General features: G+C 41.3%; 1 protein-coding gene across 1 annotated transcript; it reads left to right on the forward strand.

The window, feature by feature from the left end:
- Positions 1–565: 565 nt before the first annotated feature.
- LOC115204372 (CD276 antigen homolog) lies at positions 566–12,366 on the forward strand. The gene is made up of 7 exons (XM_029769887.1): positions 566–1,005; positions 3,216–3,518; positions 3,862–4,128; positions 4,461–4,796; positions 4,955–5,089; positions 9,262–9,324; positions 9,637–12,366. Exons 1-7 carry the CDS (start codon positions 927–929, stop codon positions 9,642–9,644), a joined length of 1,191 nt encoding a protein of 396 aa, XP_029625747.1. The 5' UTR covers positions 566–926; the 3' UTR covers positions 9,645–12,366.
- Positions 12,367–13,166: the final 800 nt, after the last annotated feature.

Below are 13,166 nucleotides of genomic sequence, written 5' to 3' on the forward strand. Positions count from 1 at the left end.
GTTTGACACTGAGCGTGAGGGGTGGAGAAGGGGTGGGGAGGTTTGACAGGGAGCGTGAGGGGTGGAGAAGCGGTGGGGAGGTTTGACAGAGCGTGAGGGGTGGAGAAGCGGTGGGGAGGTTTGACACGGAGCGTGAGGGGTGGAGAAGCGGTGGGGAGGTTTGACAGAGCGTGAGGGGTGGAGAAGCGGTGGGGAGGTTTGACATGGAGCGTGAGGGGTGGAGAAGTGGTGGGGAGGTTTGACACAGTGCGAGGGGTGGGGAGGTTTGATAGAGTGTGAGGGGTGGAGAAGCGGTGGGGAGGTTTGACAGAGCGTGAGGGGTGGAGAAGCGGTGGGGAGGTTTGACAGAGTGTGAGGGGTGGAGAAGGGGTGGGGAGGTTTGACAGAGCGTGAGGGGTGGAGAAGCGGTGGGGAGGTTTGACAGAGTGTGAGGGGTGGAGAAGCGGTGGGGAGGTTTGACAGGTAGGTAAAAGGGAAAGATACGTTGTGTAACGTGTTACTTGGCAACGTAACCAATAATTCCACCGTGCCTCGAGGTCTCTGTAGAGGGGCATGTATTTCAGACTAACCTTCCTGCCCTGCTGCTCCCTCCTTCTCTCTCTCTTCCTCTCACACTCCCTCTTCTCACTGTGAGAGGAGCTGGTTGCTCTAAAAGGGAAATAGCTTCTCTCCTCTGACACAAGTGGTTCCAGGTGGGTTTCAGACTCATTAACTCTCATTTGGGTTTACAAAGATATATTCCACCTGGATACTTTAAACTGGCAGCAAAAAGCTTTCGATTCATACCATCCTTGAGGCTGAAATATGAGATCAAAGAAAGACCAAGGCACCGTACCAACTGAGATTCAGAAGAGCTGCTAGATGCTTTAAGATCGCCACATGTTGGAATCAGGACGTGAGTCAACAACAACTGTACGTGTGAATGAATGATAATGGTAAAGGCACTTGTTCAAGCTTGCTTGAGGTTGCTGTGGATTCTCACCTTGGCAAAGTGTAAGATCCCAGGTAAGGATAAGATCTCTCTCGCCTCTTTGAAAGGTAGTAGTGCATGAATTGTCAGGAGAGGGTCAAGGCAGGGCATTGGATGTCTTTAATGTGACTATGCTGACCCTCTGAGTGAGGAAACAAATAATCTGAGTACTGTGTCTTTTGAATACTTACATCTCATCTAATCTTAAAATACTTGTCTATGTGTTCATGGAACAGGAGCTTTTTGCATTTTGTGTCCCTTTCACTGCACAACATATTGTATTTCCTCTTGGAAAAACTAGACAGGCATCTGAAAAATAACTCGTTTTTTTGTGGTTGGACTGTCTCCTTGCCATCCTAAAGGAAGGATGTTTTCCACAAGACAAATCCAGTGTAACGCAATGGTTTAGAGATGATGGTCTGTCCAGGAGTTTTGTGAATATAAACAACCATTCCAACATAAGTTACATATTGTCAGTGTACTGTCCCTGTAACTTGCCTTTGAAGTCGCTGAGGATTTATGATGTGAAAACATCCAAGCCAATGCTGAGCCTCCCTTGCTTTGCATGTGGAAATATGTGGTCCAGATGTGTTCTCTCTGAGGAATGGCCCACGGCGTCTGTGATGGCTGGCCCTCCACACAGCTCTGTTTGTTCTGTCTGAAAGTCTAGGGAGACCGGGTCCCGCTGTCCTGTCCAGTGTTTAGACTGGCAAGACCTAACTGGGACCCAGGTCAACTGTCTCTCCTGCACAGGAGGCTGCTGAGGGGAGAACGGCTTATAATAATGGCCGGAACGAAGCAAATGGAATGGCATCAAATACCTGGAAACAATGTGTTTGATGTATTTGTTACCATTCCACTAATTCCGCTCCAGTCATTGCTACAAGCCCATTCTCCCCAATTAAGGTGTCACCAACCTCCTGTGCTCTCCTGTTTGGGATGTTGCAGAGAATATGAAAGGAGTCTACTGAGGAGAGGCTCACAGTCTCACTGGGACATCTGACTCTTCACACGTTTGCACATGTAAATTCTATATTGTCATGCACCAGGGCCGTGCAGACCTTTATATATATAGATACATATTACCCAAATACCTTATATTCATAATTCTCTACTAGCCTAGGCTACTACTCACAGAGAGGGAAAATATATGATCTATCAGCTGATCATATTGAATGTAGTTGATATAAACCGGATAACTAGTTAGCTAGCTAGCTGTTTGATATGCTGTTGTAACAATTTAACTACTCTTTACCTGTGATTGGAGTTTGTTCTGCTGCTAACATCTGCTTTGTAGGCATACTTAAAAACAGTCCAATTGAACTCTTCCCTGTCCCTGGAAGTAAGAGATGACATGCAACTCAAAAAGTAGCCAGCGTGCCACTACTCATACTACTGCGGTGTAGCTTCTGCTCGCAGCTTCTGCTCGCATGTGGGAGAGGGGATATCACCCCCAAAATGTTATTAGCTAGTTGGATGGGCAAGTCTTTACAGAACAGGAGAGAAATTGACTAAAAGTAAAATAAAAATGTATTGATAAAAAAATGCTACCAATCTGAAAGTGCACTTTTCTCATAGGAGGGCAAAAGTGCAGGTGCTCAGGTACTCCTACAGCCCTATCTTTTCATGGGCCTGTCATGCACTATATTTGACTCTGAGTTGGTGCCCTGTCTATGAAGGACTTCACTGACGCTATCGTTGTTATTTTGACAGTAAAAAGCCCATACATTCCCTTGTCAACATGGATGTCACATTTACCCATTTACAGTGCAACATATTGTTGTGTAACCACATTTTGTGCACAACAAATGACTGAAAAAGCCACATGTTGAGGATAGGCTGTGTGATTACCAGTTTCAAGGGTATTATCTAATACTTATCCAGTCAAACCCTGCATTTAACTCAACAATTGTAATGTATGGCCTATCATGTTTGGCTTTAGGAATGCACCATAACCATATGGTGCTGGACCTCACTCTGGAGTGTGTGGGGGTTAAAATGGTGGGGTTGGGTAAGACAAAACGTAGGAAATGCGTCAGAGTTGTGACAAATGCAACCTATAGCAGGATGGAAAGAGGGGGAGAAAGGTTGACTGATGTGTTTAATGCAGGACACTTCATATGAGTTATATTGACATAGAAAGAACGTACTGCACATTACTTCTAACGTGTGTAGGTTGAAAGAGAAAGATAGAGAAAAAAAGGTGACATTTCCCTACACCGTCATCTCTCTACTTTTACCCTAGATGCCCACGTCACATGCCTATTCTCTGAAGACTGTGTGCTGCCCTGCAATTTCAAACCCAGTGGGAATGAGATCATCCACTGGTACCTCCACGAAGTGCTCCTTCTCAGCCAATCCCAGCAGGGTGGGGACCAGCCTCCCCACGACCACCGTACCAGGACGTACCTGCTCCAGGACCAGCTCTCCCGGGGCATCGCCTCGCTACACCTCAGACAGTGTGGCATCAAGGACCGAGGCCGCTACAGGTGTCTGGTCAACAGCACTCTGGGACAACAGAAGTCCTTTGTCATCATGAAAGTGGAGGGTTAGTAGTCTCGCTGCGGCTTGTATCGAGGCTAGATTATGTAGCTGAGTATCCACTTCACATGTCAAATGCTTTCACTGTAGCTTGTGGTGAAATGCCCTCTGTGTCATGATGGTTAAAAGACGTGAATCAACCAGCTGCAGCTGTATTTGAGCTGCTAGACCTAGAGCCAAATGGCTAAACTGATATCAAGCCAAGAGTAGAGTATTTGCTCTTGTTATTGGTTTTGTGACCTTGCTGTACATAAACATTTTAACAGGTTTTTGCTCACAAATTCAGTTTGTAGTGAAACCACTCAAGGTTGTTACTCTCTAATCCTGGCTCTCTCTTTTTGTTATTTCAGCTCCCATCAAGATGGTTACTATGGAGAAGAGTATGAACAGAGAGATTCAGTGCCTGTCCAAGGACATCTTTCCCGCTCCCCGTGTGCAGTGGTCCACTCTGCCCCCGAAAGACAACCTGAGACCCATCACCCATATGGGACCCAACACTGAAGGCCTCTACTCCTTTCAGAGCACGCTGAGAATGTTTGAAAATACCCTCACCTACATCTGCACCGTTAACTCCACATATGGATCACAGTCATGGAGGAGCTCACTGCAAGAAAGAGGTACATCATAACCAGCATTTAATCTCTCTCTCTCTCTCATTTTGCAGATGCATAGTCTATAGTTGAGTAATTCTCATAAAAACAGTGACAAACTGCTGTGAGTGACTGTTATGATGACTAAGTGCAGAGCCTAGAGAAAAACCCACAAAGAAATTTTGACAAATTTATATGTGGGAGCTCTCAACACCCAGTCAGACTTAGTTTGATTGAATTCAGTGTCACACACTGCCCTCTGGAGTTTAAGAGAGAGACTACAATGGTAAGGCCCCAAAAGGACAGTGATATTTAGACATATTTATGGCTCACAGTCCATAAAAGTATTTAATCAACAGGGTTGATTGGAGAGGCGGGGCAAGAGCTCTCCATACCCTGCATCGCTCCACAGAACCTCCAGAACTTCTCCCTCACCTGGACCTTCAGCAGAACCAATGACCCCACGGTCATCCTCAGCTACGACAGCCGAACCAGACGGACCTCCAACCTCTGGGTGGGCCGGGCTGGACTGAAGCTGGACCAGGTTTTGATGGGAGATGGATCCCTCCTCCTTCACAATCCAGAGAGTCGGGAACAAACAGGAACATACACCTGTACATTCACAGGCTTCCAGAGCAGACACGTGGTCCAAACCCAGGTCAACATCAGGTCAAGATCCCAGTTACCAGTGACAGGTACATAAACATTAAACCTTCATCTTAAATAACTATACTGTACTATTTTTTTATAGTATACAGTATGAGCTCATTATACACACAAGGTTATTGAAGATTGGCATTCACATAATTTCATAATCCTGCATTTTTCACGTTTACCTTGTCCAAACGTCTAGAAAAGATGCCAAAGACTACAGACCAGGCTGAGCGTACAGGGGAAAGTCACTTCCAAATGTTGGTGATTGTTGTAGTAGTCGCAGTGGTGGTTGCAGCAGTAATAACAGCACTACTACTGTATAGAAAACTACATGGTAAGTTTAGCCTTCTTGCAATCAAATGACCAAATCGCCCTCTAGTGGCCTCATGGGTAGAATGTTATTAATATTTTTCAAATTTCATATTAAATCAATATTATTTCTATGTCAAACGATTTTGTTATATTTCAGTCTTCTGCTATGTATATAAAGTGAAATTTTGGGATGCAAACTCAAAATGTCATACATTTCAACTCTATATCTGACATGGTACAGGGGTCCTCTTTTTTTGCCCATAACCATGTGTTGTTTCAAAGTAGATTTGTTTAAGACCAAGAAACACTGTGTGACCCTGATTTAGCCCACCGCAGTAAAAGGATAAAGACAGAACTAGGGTTGCAAAGGGAGGGTATATTACTAGAAACTTTCGACGTTTACCAGTAAATTACCAGAATTTTGGTACCTTTCAAGGATTTTATGTAATCTATCACAAGGTATCTAGTGACCCTTTTGGGTACTTCAGATTATCACAGGTATCTGTAATAGTATCTGTCCCTTTGTGTGGCCTTATCACATGTAAAATAGTTGAGGTGAGGCACCACAGGCTGAAATAGTTTTGCATCTACTTCTCAATTTTGAGGTTTTTGGTCTTTTAATACTAGCATTTTCAAAAATGTAAACATAAAAATATATATTTTTTAAATTTAATTTTTTGTTTTTCATACTACCGTCATCAAATGTCAGAATTTGTAACCACATTCAAATACACATACAGTGCCTTCGGAAAGTATTCAGACTTTTTCCACATTTTGTTACGTTCTAAAATGAATTAAATAAAAAAAATGCTCATCAATCTACACACAATACCCCATTATGACAAAGCAAAAACAGGTTTTTAGACATTTTTTGCTCATTTATAAAAGAACAACAAATGAAACATCAGACCATTTACAGAGTACTTTGCACCTTTGGCAGCGATTACAGCCTCGAGTATTCTTGGGTATCACGCTACAAGCTTGGCACACCTGTATTTGGGGAGTTTCTTCCATTCTTCTCTGCAGATCCTCTAAACCTCTGTCTGGTTGGATGGGGAACGTTGCTTCACAGCTATTTTCAGGTCTCTCCAGAAATGTTCGATCGGGTTCAAGTCCGGGCTCTGGCTAGGCCACTCAAGGACATTCAGAGACAAGTCTGGGCTCTGGCTGTCAGCTTAGGGTCGTTGTCCTGTTGGAAGGTGAACCTTCACCCCAGTCTAAGGTCCTGAGTGCTCTGGAGCAGATTTTCATCAAGGATCTCTCTGTACTTTGCTCCATTCATCATTCCCTCGATCCTGACCAGTACCTGACCCAGTTCCTGCCCCTAAAAATCATCCCCACAGCATGATGCTGCCACCTAAATGCTTCACCGAAGGGATGGTGCCAAGTTTCCTGCAGGTGTGATGCTTGGCATTCAGGCCAAAGAGTTCAATCTTGTTTTCATCAGACCAGACAATCTTGTTTCTCATGGTCTGAGAGTCCTTTAGGTGCCTTTTGGCAAACTCCAAGTGGGCTGTCATGCCTTTTACTGAGGAGTGGCTTCCGTCTGGCCACTCTACCATAAAGGCCTGATTTGTGGAGTACTTCAGAGATGGTTGTCCTTTTGGAAGGTTCTCCCATCTCCACAGCGGAACTCTGGAGCTCTGTCAGAGTGACCATCAGGTTCTTGGTCACCTCCCTGACCAAGGCCCTTCTCCCCTGATTGCTCTGTTTGGCCGGGCAGCCAGCTCTAGGAAGTCTTGGTGGTTCTAACCTTCTTCCATCTAAGAATGATGGAGACCACTGTGTTCTTGGGGACCTTCAATGCTGCAGACATTTTTTAGTACCCTTCTCCAGATCTGTGCCTCGACACAATCCTGTCTCTGAGCTCTACGGACAATTCCTCATGGCTTGGTTTTTGCTCTGACATACACTGTGTGCCTTTCCAAATCATGTCCAATCAATTGAATTTACCACAGGTGGACTCCAATCAAGTTGTAAAAACATCTCAAGGATGATCAATGGAAACAGGATGCACCTGAGCTCAATTTCGAGTCTCGTAGCAAAGGGTCTGAATAATTATGCAAATACGATATTTCAGTTTTTTTAAACCTGTTTTCGCTTTGTCATTATGGGGTATTGTGTGTAGATTGCTGAGGATTTGTTTTATTTAATTCATTTTAGAATAAGGCTGTAACGTAACAAAATGTGGAAAAAGTCAAGGGTTCTGAATACTTTCCGAAGGCACTGTAAATCCATAATTTCATACACCATTTAAAAGCCCATTTCATAGAGAATGTTACAAACTGGACTATATGTAGTAACTTACTCTGAAGAGATTGTAGTTGGGTCTAAATAGGCATTTGCCGATTTTTTGCCTAAATTCAGTGTACTTGTCTTTAACTGCCATTTCCCGAAAGTCAGACTCTTCCCACATGCCAACACATTTTTCTCATACTTAAAATGTTGTGTGGTTATCCTTAGATATATTTCCCAGACTTGTATCGGAGAAATTGTTGAAGTATTCTAACTTCTATTGTAGATCATATTTTCTTTGGAAATATGCAAAAAAATGCAGTTTACGTACATATCTTTAGTATTTTACAGATAGAAATATGAAAAAGTATATATCCACAATCTGCCCTAGAGAAGTCCGGTCCTGGAGTGTCTTAACAAAATGAAACCCAAATATTAAGGCTGACTTTATGCAGTGTCCAGAAAAATAGATTTGCGGCATATACAAATATGTGCATATTTCAAGTTTAAAAGTTTATTTGCCACGTGCACAGAATACAACAGGTGTAAAACAGTACAGTGAAATTCTTACCTTGATAATAATAGAAAATAGAATAAAAAATAAAAGTATGAATAAAAACCACACAAGAACTATGATGTGAGTTAAAGAAACACGAGAATGCAAATGCTGCATATACAGGCCAGTGCCAGTGCCTTATTTAATGTACAGGGGTACTGGAGTGGTTGAGGTGGGTTTATACATAAAAAGTGACTTGTAGTAGGATATACATGTAAACAGGGCTGAAAAGTGACTGGTTGCAGGAATATATAAATAATTATGGTAATGCTGTATACTAGTGGTAATATATACATGTAAAGAGGAGTAATAGTGACCAGTAGCAGGAAAAATAGATAAATACTTATGGTAATCAATAATAATTGTGGCATCAGCGTATGTTGTGTCTCAGTGGGTAGAGACCTGTGGATGGGCATAGAGTCAGTTTGGATAGTCTGTGGGAGAGAGAGAGCAGTAGTTGTTAGCCATTTAACCGTCTTATGGCCAGGAGGCAGAAGCTGTTTACGAGTTTGTTTGTCTGAGCCTTGATGCACCGGTACCGAGTAAGGAGAACAGTCCATGTCTAGGATGGCTGGAGTCTTTGACAATATTTCGGGCCTTTCTCAGACACCACCTGGCATGTACGTCCTGGATGGCTGGGAGCTCGCCCCCCAGTGATGCGCTGGGCCGTCCCTCTGTAGGGCCTTCCGGTCGTTGGCGAGGATATTTCATGTTTATTTATTTTTATTTTATTTCACCTTTATTTAACCAGGTAGGCAAGTTGAGAACAAGTTCTCATTTACAATTGCGACCTGGCCAAGATAAAGCAAAGCAGTTCGACAACATACAACAACACAGAGTTACACATGGAGTAAAACAACATACAGTAGAAAAATGATGCAGTAGAGAAAAATAAGACTATATACAATGTGAGCAGATGATGTGAGATAAGGGAGGTAAAGGCAAAAAAAAATGCCATGTAATGAGATATCACTGCATTTGCATATTTTTTTACTATATTTCAGAAAAGTTATAATACAAAAATTATAATATTGGTGTGTATATTCAACTGGTAAAAGTTCATTGTGATGTGATTAAGGAAAAATAAAAGTTAGATAGGGTGTGGTGCCTCGCCTTAAATAAATAATAGAATGACAAACATTATCTTAAATATATATATCCACAGTGACAGTTAGTGCCTTCATTTTAAGGTAGCTAGGTGAGACAACCACATATCTATCACAGTCATAGTAACATTTTTCTCAATAAAGTAGCTATCAGGAAAGTCAGTGTTGGAAAGAAAAGACAACCGTGAAGAATACCTGAGAGTAAATGAATCACTTCAGAGCACCATGCATTCTGTACTCATACTGAGGTGACAATGAATGAAGTGATGCCTCATATCATGTATTTTTACTCCTTAGCCAACCAACGGCAGGCTGGTGGGACCACTGTGGAGGACACAGAGATGCAGCCAACGGAAACTAGTAAGTATTCTTTATCAATTGTCAGGACTCCTCATTATATGGCCTTTGTCCTATTATAATCAAATCCATTTATCAGATTTTTACCATTCTGCAAGGGCAAAACAAAAATGGCTTGTGTAACCTTCAGCCCAGATACCGTTAGCCTTTACAGCATTCATAAAACTCCCACTCTTCTATCACTCTTGATTTATTCAAGTATGGTTGAAGTACACTGGTTATAAATAATGCAGTCTTTAGAGTTATTACTTTATTGGCTAATATCTACTGCTCTGCCTCACTGATTGGCCTCTCCATCTCTCCCTCACATTTAAGACAGATGATTCACCAATGGATAACTGCCAGAAGACCACAACAATAGCTATAATTAGCTCTGACTGACAAGCAGGTTAGCACTATCCGGGATCCTTGGGAGTTGGGATGTCCTTACCCTAAACCCTAACCCCATACCCTTACCTTAAACCTAACCATAACCATTACCTAACCCTTACCTTAACCATTTTAGAATGTCAACTTCAATGGGGTATGGAGGTCCCAAGGATCCAGGATAACAAAGACCCTGACAAGCCTTTCTAGATGAGTCATACTGTTCCTAATCACAGACCTGAAGTCATCAATCAAGCATTCCTTTGTAGCTTGACTCACAACTCACATTTTTTGCTTGAGGGAGAAAATTCTAACACAGAGATGTATTCCAGAGATTTAATTGGAGAGTGCTGTTCTACAATGGAGCACATCTGTGTTCTAGACAATTTAATAACTGTACAGTCTTCATAATTTACATTAAAGTTGTGAATACAGTGTACATTGTAGCAGTTGTAGTTGTCAACTCTGAACTGCCTTATACCGTTCTAAGGTATCAAATTACAGTACTGAGACAGAAATAGACACTGCCTAAGGTATCTAATGACAGTACTGTAACAGAAATAGACACTGCTGTGCTCTATGTAATGGAGTGACATTTTCGTCCTGAATTTGACGCTGCTATGGTAGGTTTTGTGTGAAATTTAACGTGTGATGGAACTATATTTTGGATAATACTGGTTATGCTGCACCTTTGAGTTGACCTGCACTTAATTTTTGTTGTGAAAGGATACACAAGCATGAACACGTACGTCTTCAAATGGCATGGATTGGCTGACATTTGCTTTATACTGTAAAAGTAAAGGTTTTATAGGCCTAGAAAGTGTTCTCCCTCATTCAACGGTCTCTACAAAACCACACCCATACAGTACCTTCAGAAAGTATTCACGCCCCTTGACTTGACTTTTTCCACATTTTGTTGTGTTACAGCCTGAATTTAAAATGGACAAAATTCTGATGTTTTTGTTACTGGCCTACACACAATACCCCATAATGTCAAAGTGGAATTATGTTTTTTGAAATGTTTACTAATTCATTTAAATGAAAAAGTGTAATGTCTTGAGTCAATAAGTATTCAACCCCTTTGTTATGGCAAGACTAAATAAGCACAGGAATAGAAATGTGCTTAACAAGTCACATAATAAGTTGCATGTACTCACTCTGTGTTCAATAAGCATTATACAACGGGTTAAAACCGCATTCCAACCTGTGTCTATTCCACATGTTACCACCAGTTAAATCTATGACATTGAAATGCTTATTTACTCTGTTCCATCTGACTGCGCAATCCACTGTCTCATCAGCTCAGCCAGGCAATTTATGTACTAGGTCTACACTGTAAAAAGCATCTAGATTCTAGACATTATTTCCCATTTCTTTTAGACTAACATGTGGTTTTCAACAGCAGAGATTTGTTATAACCTTGCTGTTTATATGTCCTACATTTGCAACATTGTTTCAATATTGAAATTCGAGGTGAATAAACTATAAAAGGAAAATAAATGTCTAGAGTTTACACTTCTTAAACTATTTCATGAAATGTTGTTTTTAGGAAAGGGGTGTTTTTTTTAAAGAAACGGGGTAACTACCCCCCCCGGCAGTTACCTCGGTAGAAGATTATGGAATAAGGTTTCACACAAGTGTGTTAAATCCATTTAATCAGTTTTATTTAAAAATTATTTAAGTAACACTTAAAAGCTATGTCTAGTTGTCTTATTTTAATTATTTAAATATGGGGGGAAATGGTGTTGCACATGTCACCATTAATGTCCGCCCTATGAGGAGATTTGATGTAAAGTCCCTCTTTTTAACTCACCTGCACATTAATTTTCTTTGTTCATTCTTCGTTGTTCCTTTTCCAAACAATCCATTATGTACAATTGCACTAAATATTATTTAAATAATGCAAGGTTTTATATCCCAGCAGTCTTTAAAATGACATTCAGGAGCAAAAGGTATTCAATAGTTGTTTTTAATTCATACAAAAAATAGTCATTGGAATATAATATTGGAATGGAATATAACTAATAACATTAAATAACATTGGAATATAACATTTAATAACAATATATTTTATCTCTGTGTAATATTGATGTGGCAACGTTCTTATGCTCTGTCATTGTGCAATTCAAATGTATACATAGGTCACAAATAAAGCTATTCCCAGTAAAATTGGAGCACAACTCATGAGCCCACCTCCTGCACTGCTCACACCTAATCCAGCCCCCACCTGTGACTGAAAACAGGGGGAGATGCCAAGTGAAAAGTTCTCTCTTAAAAACGTAGCTAGCGATCTAGCTATAAGACATCACATGCTGTGTCAAATAGCTAAAAGGTTATAAAGTAATCAGTCAGCAGTGGAAACATTACAACCACAATTAAGTTACTTTCTCAAAAAATTATGACATAGAGGAAATGTTTTGTTGAGTAAGAGCAGTGGGTGGGGAAGTCTATGTTTTTTGTTTCTTTGTTTTTGGGCCAGTGTGGTTCCCAATCAGATGCAGCTGTCTATCGTTGTCTCTGATTGGGAATCATACTTAGGCAGCCTGTTTTCCACCTGTGTTTGTGGGAGATTGTTTTCTGTTTAGCATTCTGAGCCTGGCGGAACGGTTCACTTTCGGTTTGTTTTTTTTGGTTATTCTTGTTTGAGTGTTTCTTGAAATAAATTATCATGAACACTTACCACGCTGTGCTTTGGTCCACTTCTCCTTCGAACGACGAGCGTTACAGGAATGGAATGAATGGAACAGTATCAAACACATCAACATATGGAAACCACAAGTTTGACTCCATTCCATTGATTATATTCCAGCCAATACAATGAGCTCGTCCTCCTATAGCTCCTCCCACCAGACTCCACTGGTTGATGTGTGATTTCAACTGGCTCAGAAAAAGTTGTCTTGACACTGCTCACTTTACTTATGATACTACAGAGATCAAAATTCAAAAGTGAAACATTGTTTCCGAGGTCAGACAGTGAGGCTTATATTAACCCCCGCTGTACCAAACCAAATGCTAGGCTTATATAAACCCCCGCTGTACCAAACTAAATGCCAGGATTATATTAACCCCCGCTGTACCAAACGAAATGCTAGGCTTATATTAACCCCTGCTGTACCAAACTAAATGCGAGGCTTAGTGTGTCAGAGTGAGCAATGAGCTGTCGTCCACTCTTAGCTATGATGTGGGCGTGCCCCAAGGGTCAATACTGGGGCACCTCCTGTTACATTAATGATCTGCCTTCTGTCTGTACTGGGTCTGAAGTTCAAATGTATGCAGATGATACAGTGATATATGTGCATGCAAACATCAAGCTGCACAAGAACTCACTACTGTAATGGTCCAGGTTACAAAGTGGCTCAGTGACTCGTGTTTGCATCTCAATGTGAAAAAACTGTTTGCATGTTCTTCACAAAGAGGGCAACAGATGCTACTGAGCCAGATGTCTATGTGTCAGGGGAGAAGCTCCAGGTGGTATCTGA

Source organism: Salmo trutta, chromosome 12 (assembly GCF_901001165.1).
Source record: "Salmo trutta chromosome 12, fSalTru1.1, whole genome shotgun sequence".
NCBI lineage: Eukaryota > Metazoa > Chordata > Actinopteri > Salmoniformes > Salmonidae > Salmo > Salmo trutta.

Excerpts from the sequence above, each read along its gene's own strand:
- LOC115204372 (XM_029769887.1), top strand. The coding sequence starts at position 927 with ATGATAATGGTAAAGGCACTTGTTCAAGCTTGCTTGAGGTTGCTGTGG. Across the intron at positions 3,519-3,861 it reads TGTCATCATGAAAGTGGAGG|CTCCCATCAAGATGGTTACT; the intron begins GTTAGTAGTCTC and ends TTGTTATTTCAG. Across the intron at positions 5,090-9,261 it reads ACTGTATAGAAAACTACATG|CCAACCAACGGCAGGCTGGT; the intron begins GTAAGTTTAGCC and ends TTTACTCCTTAG.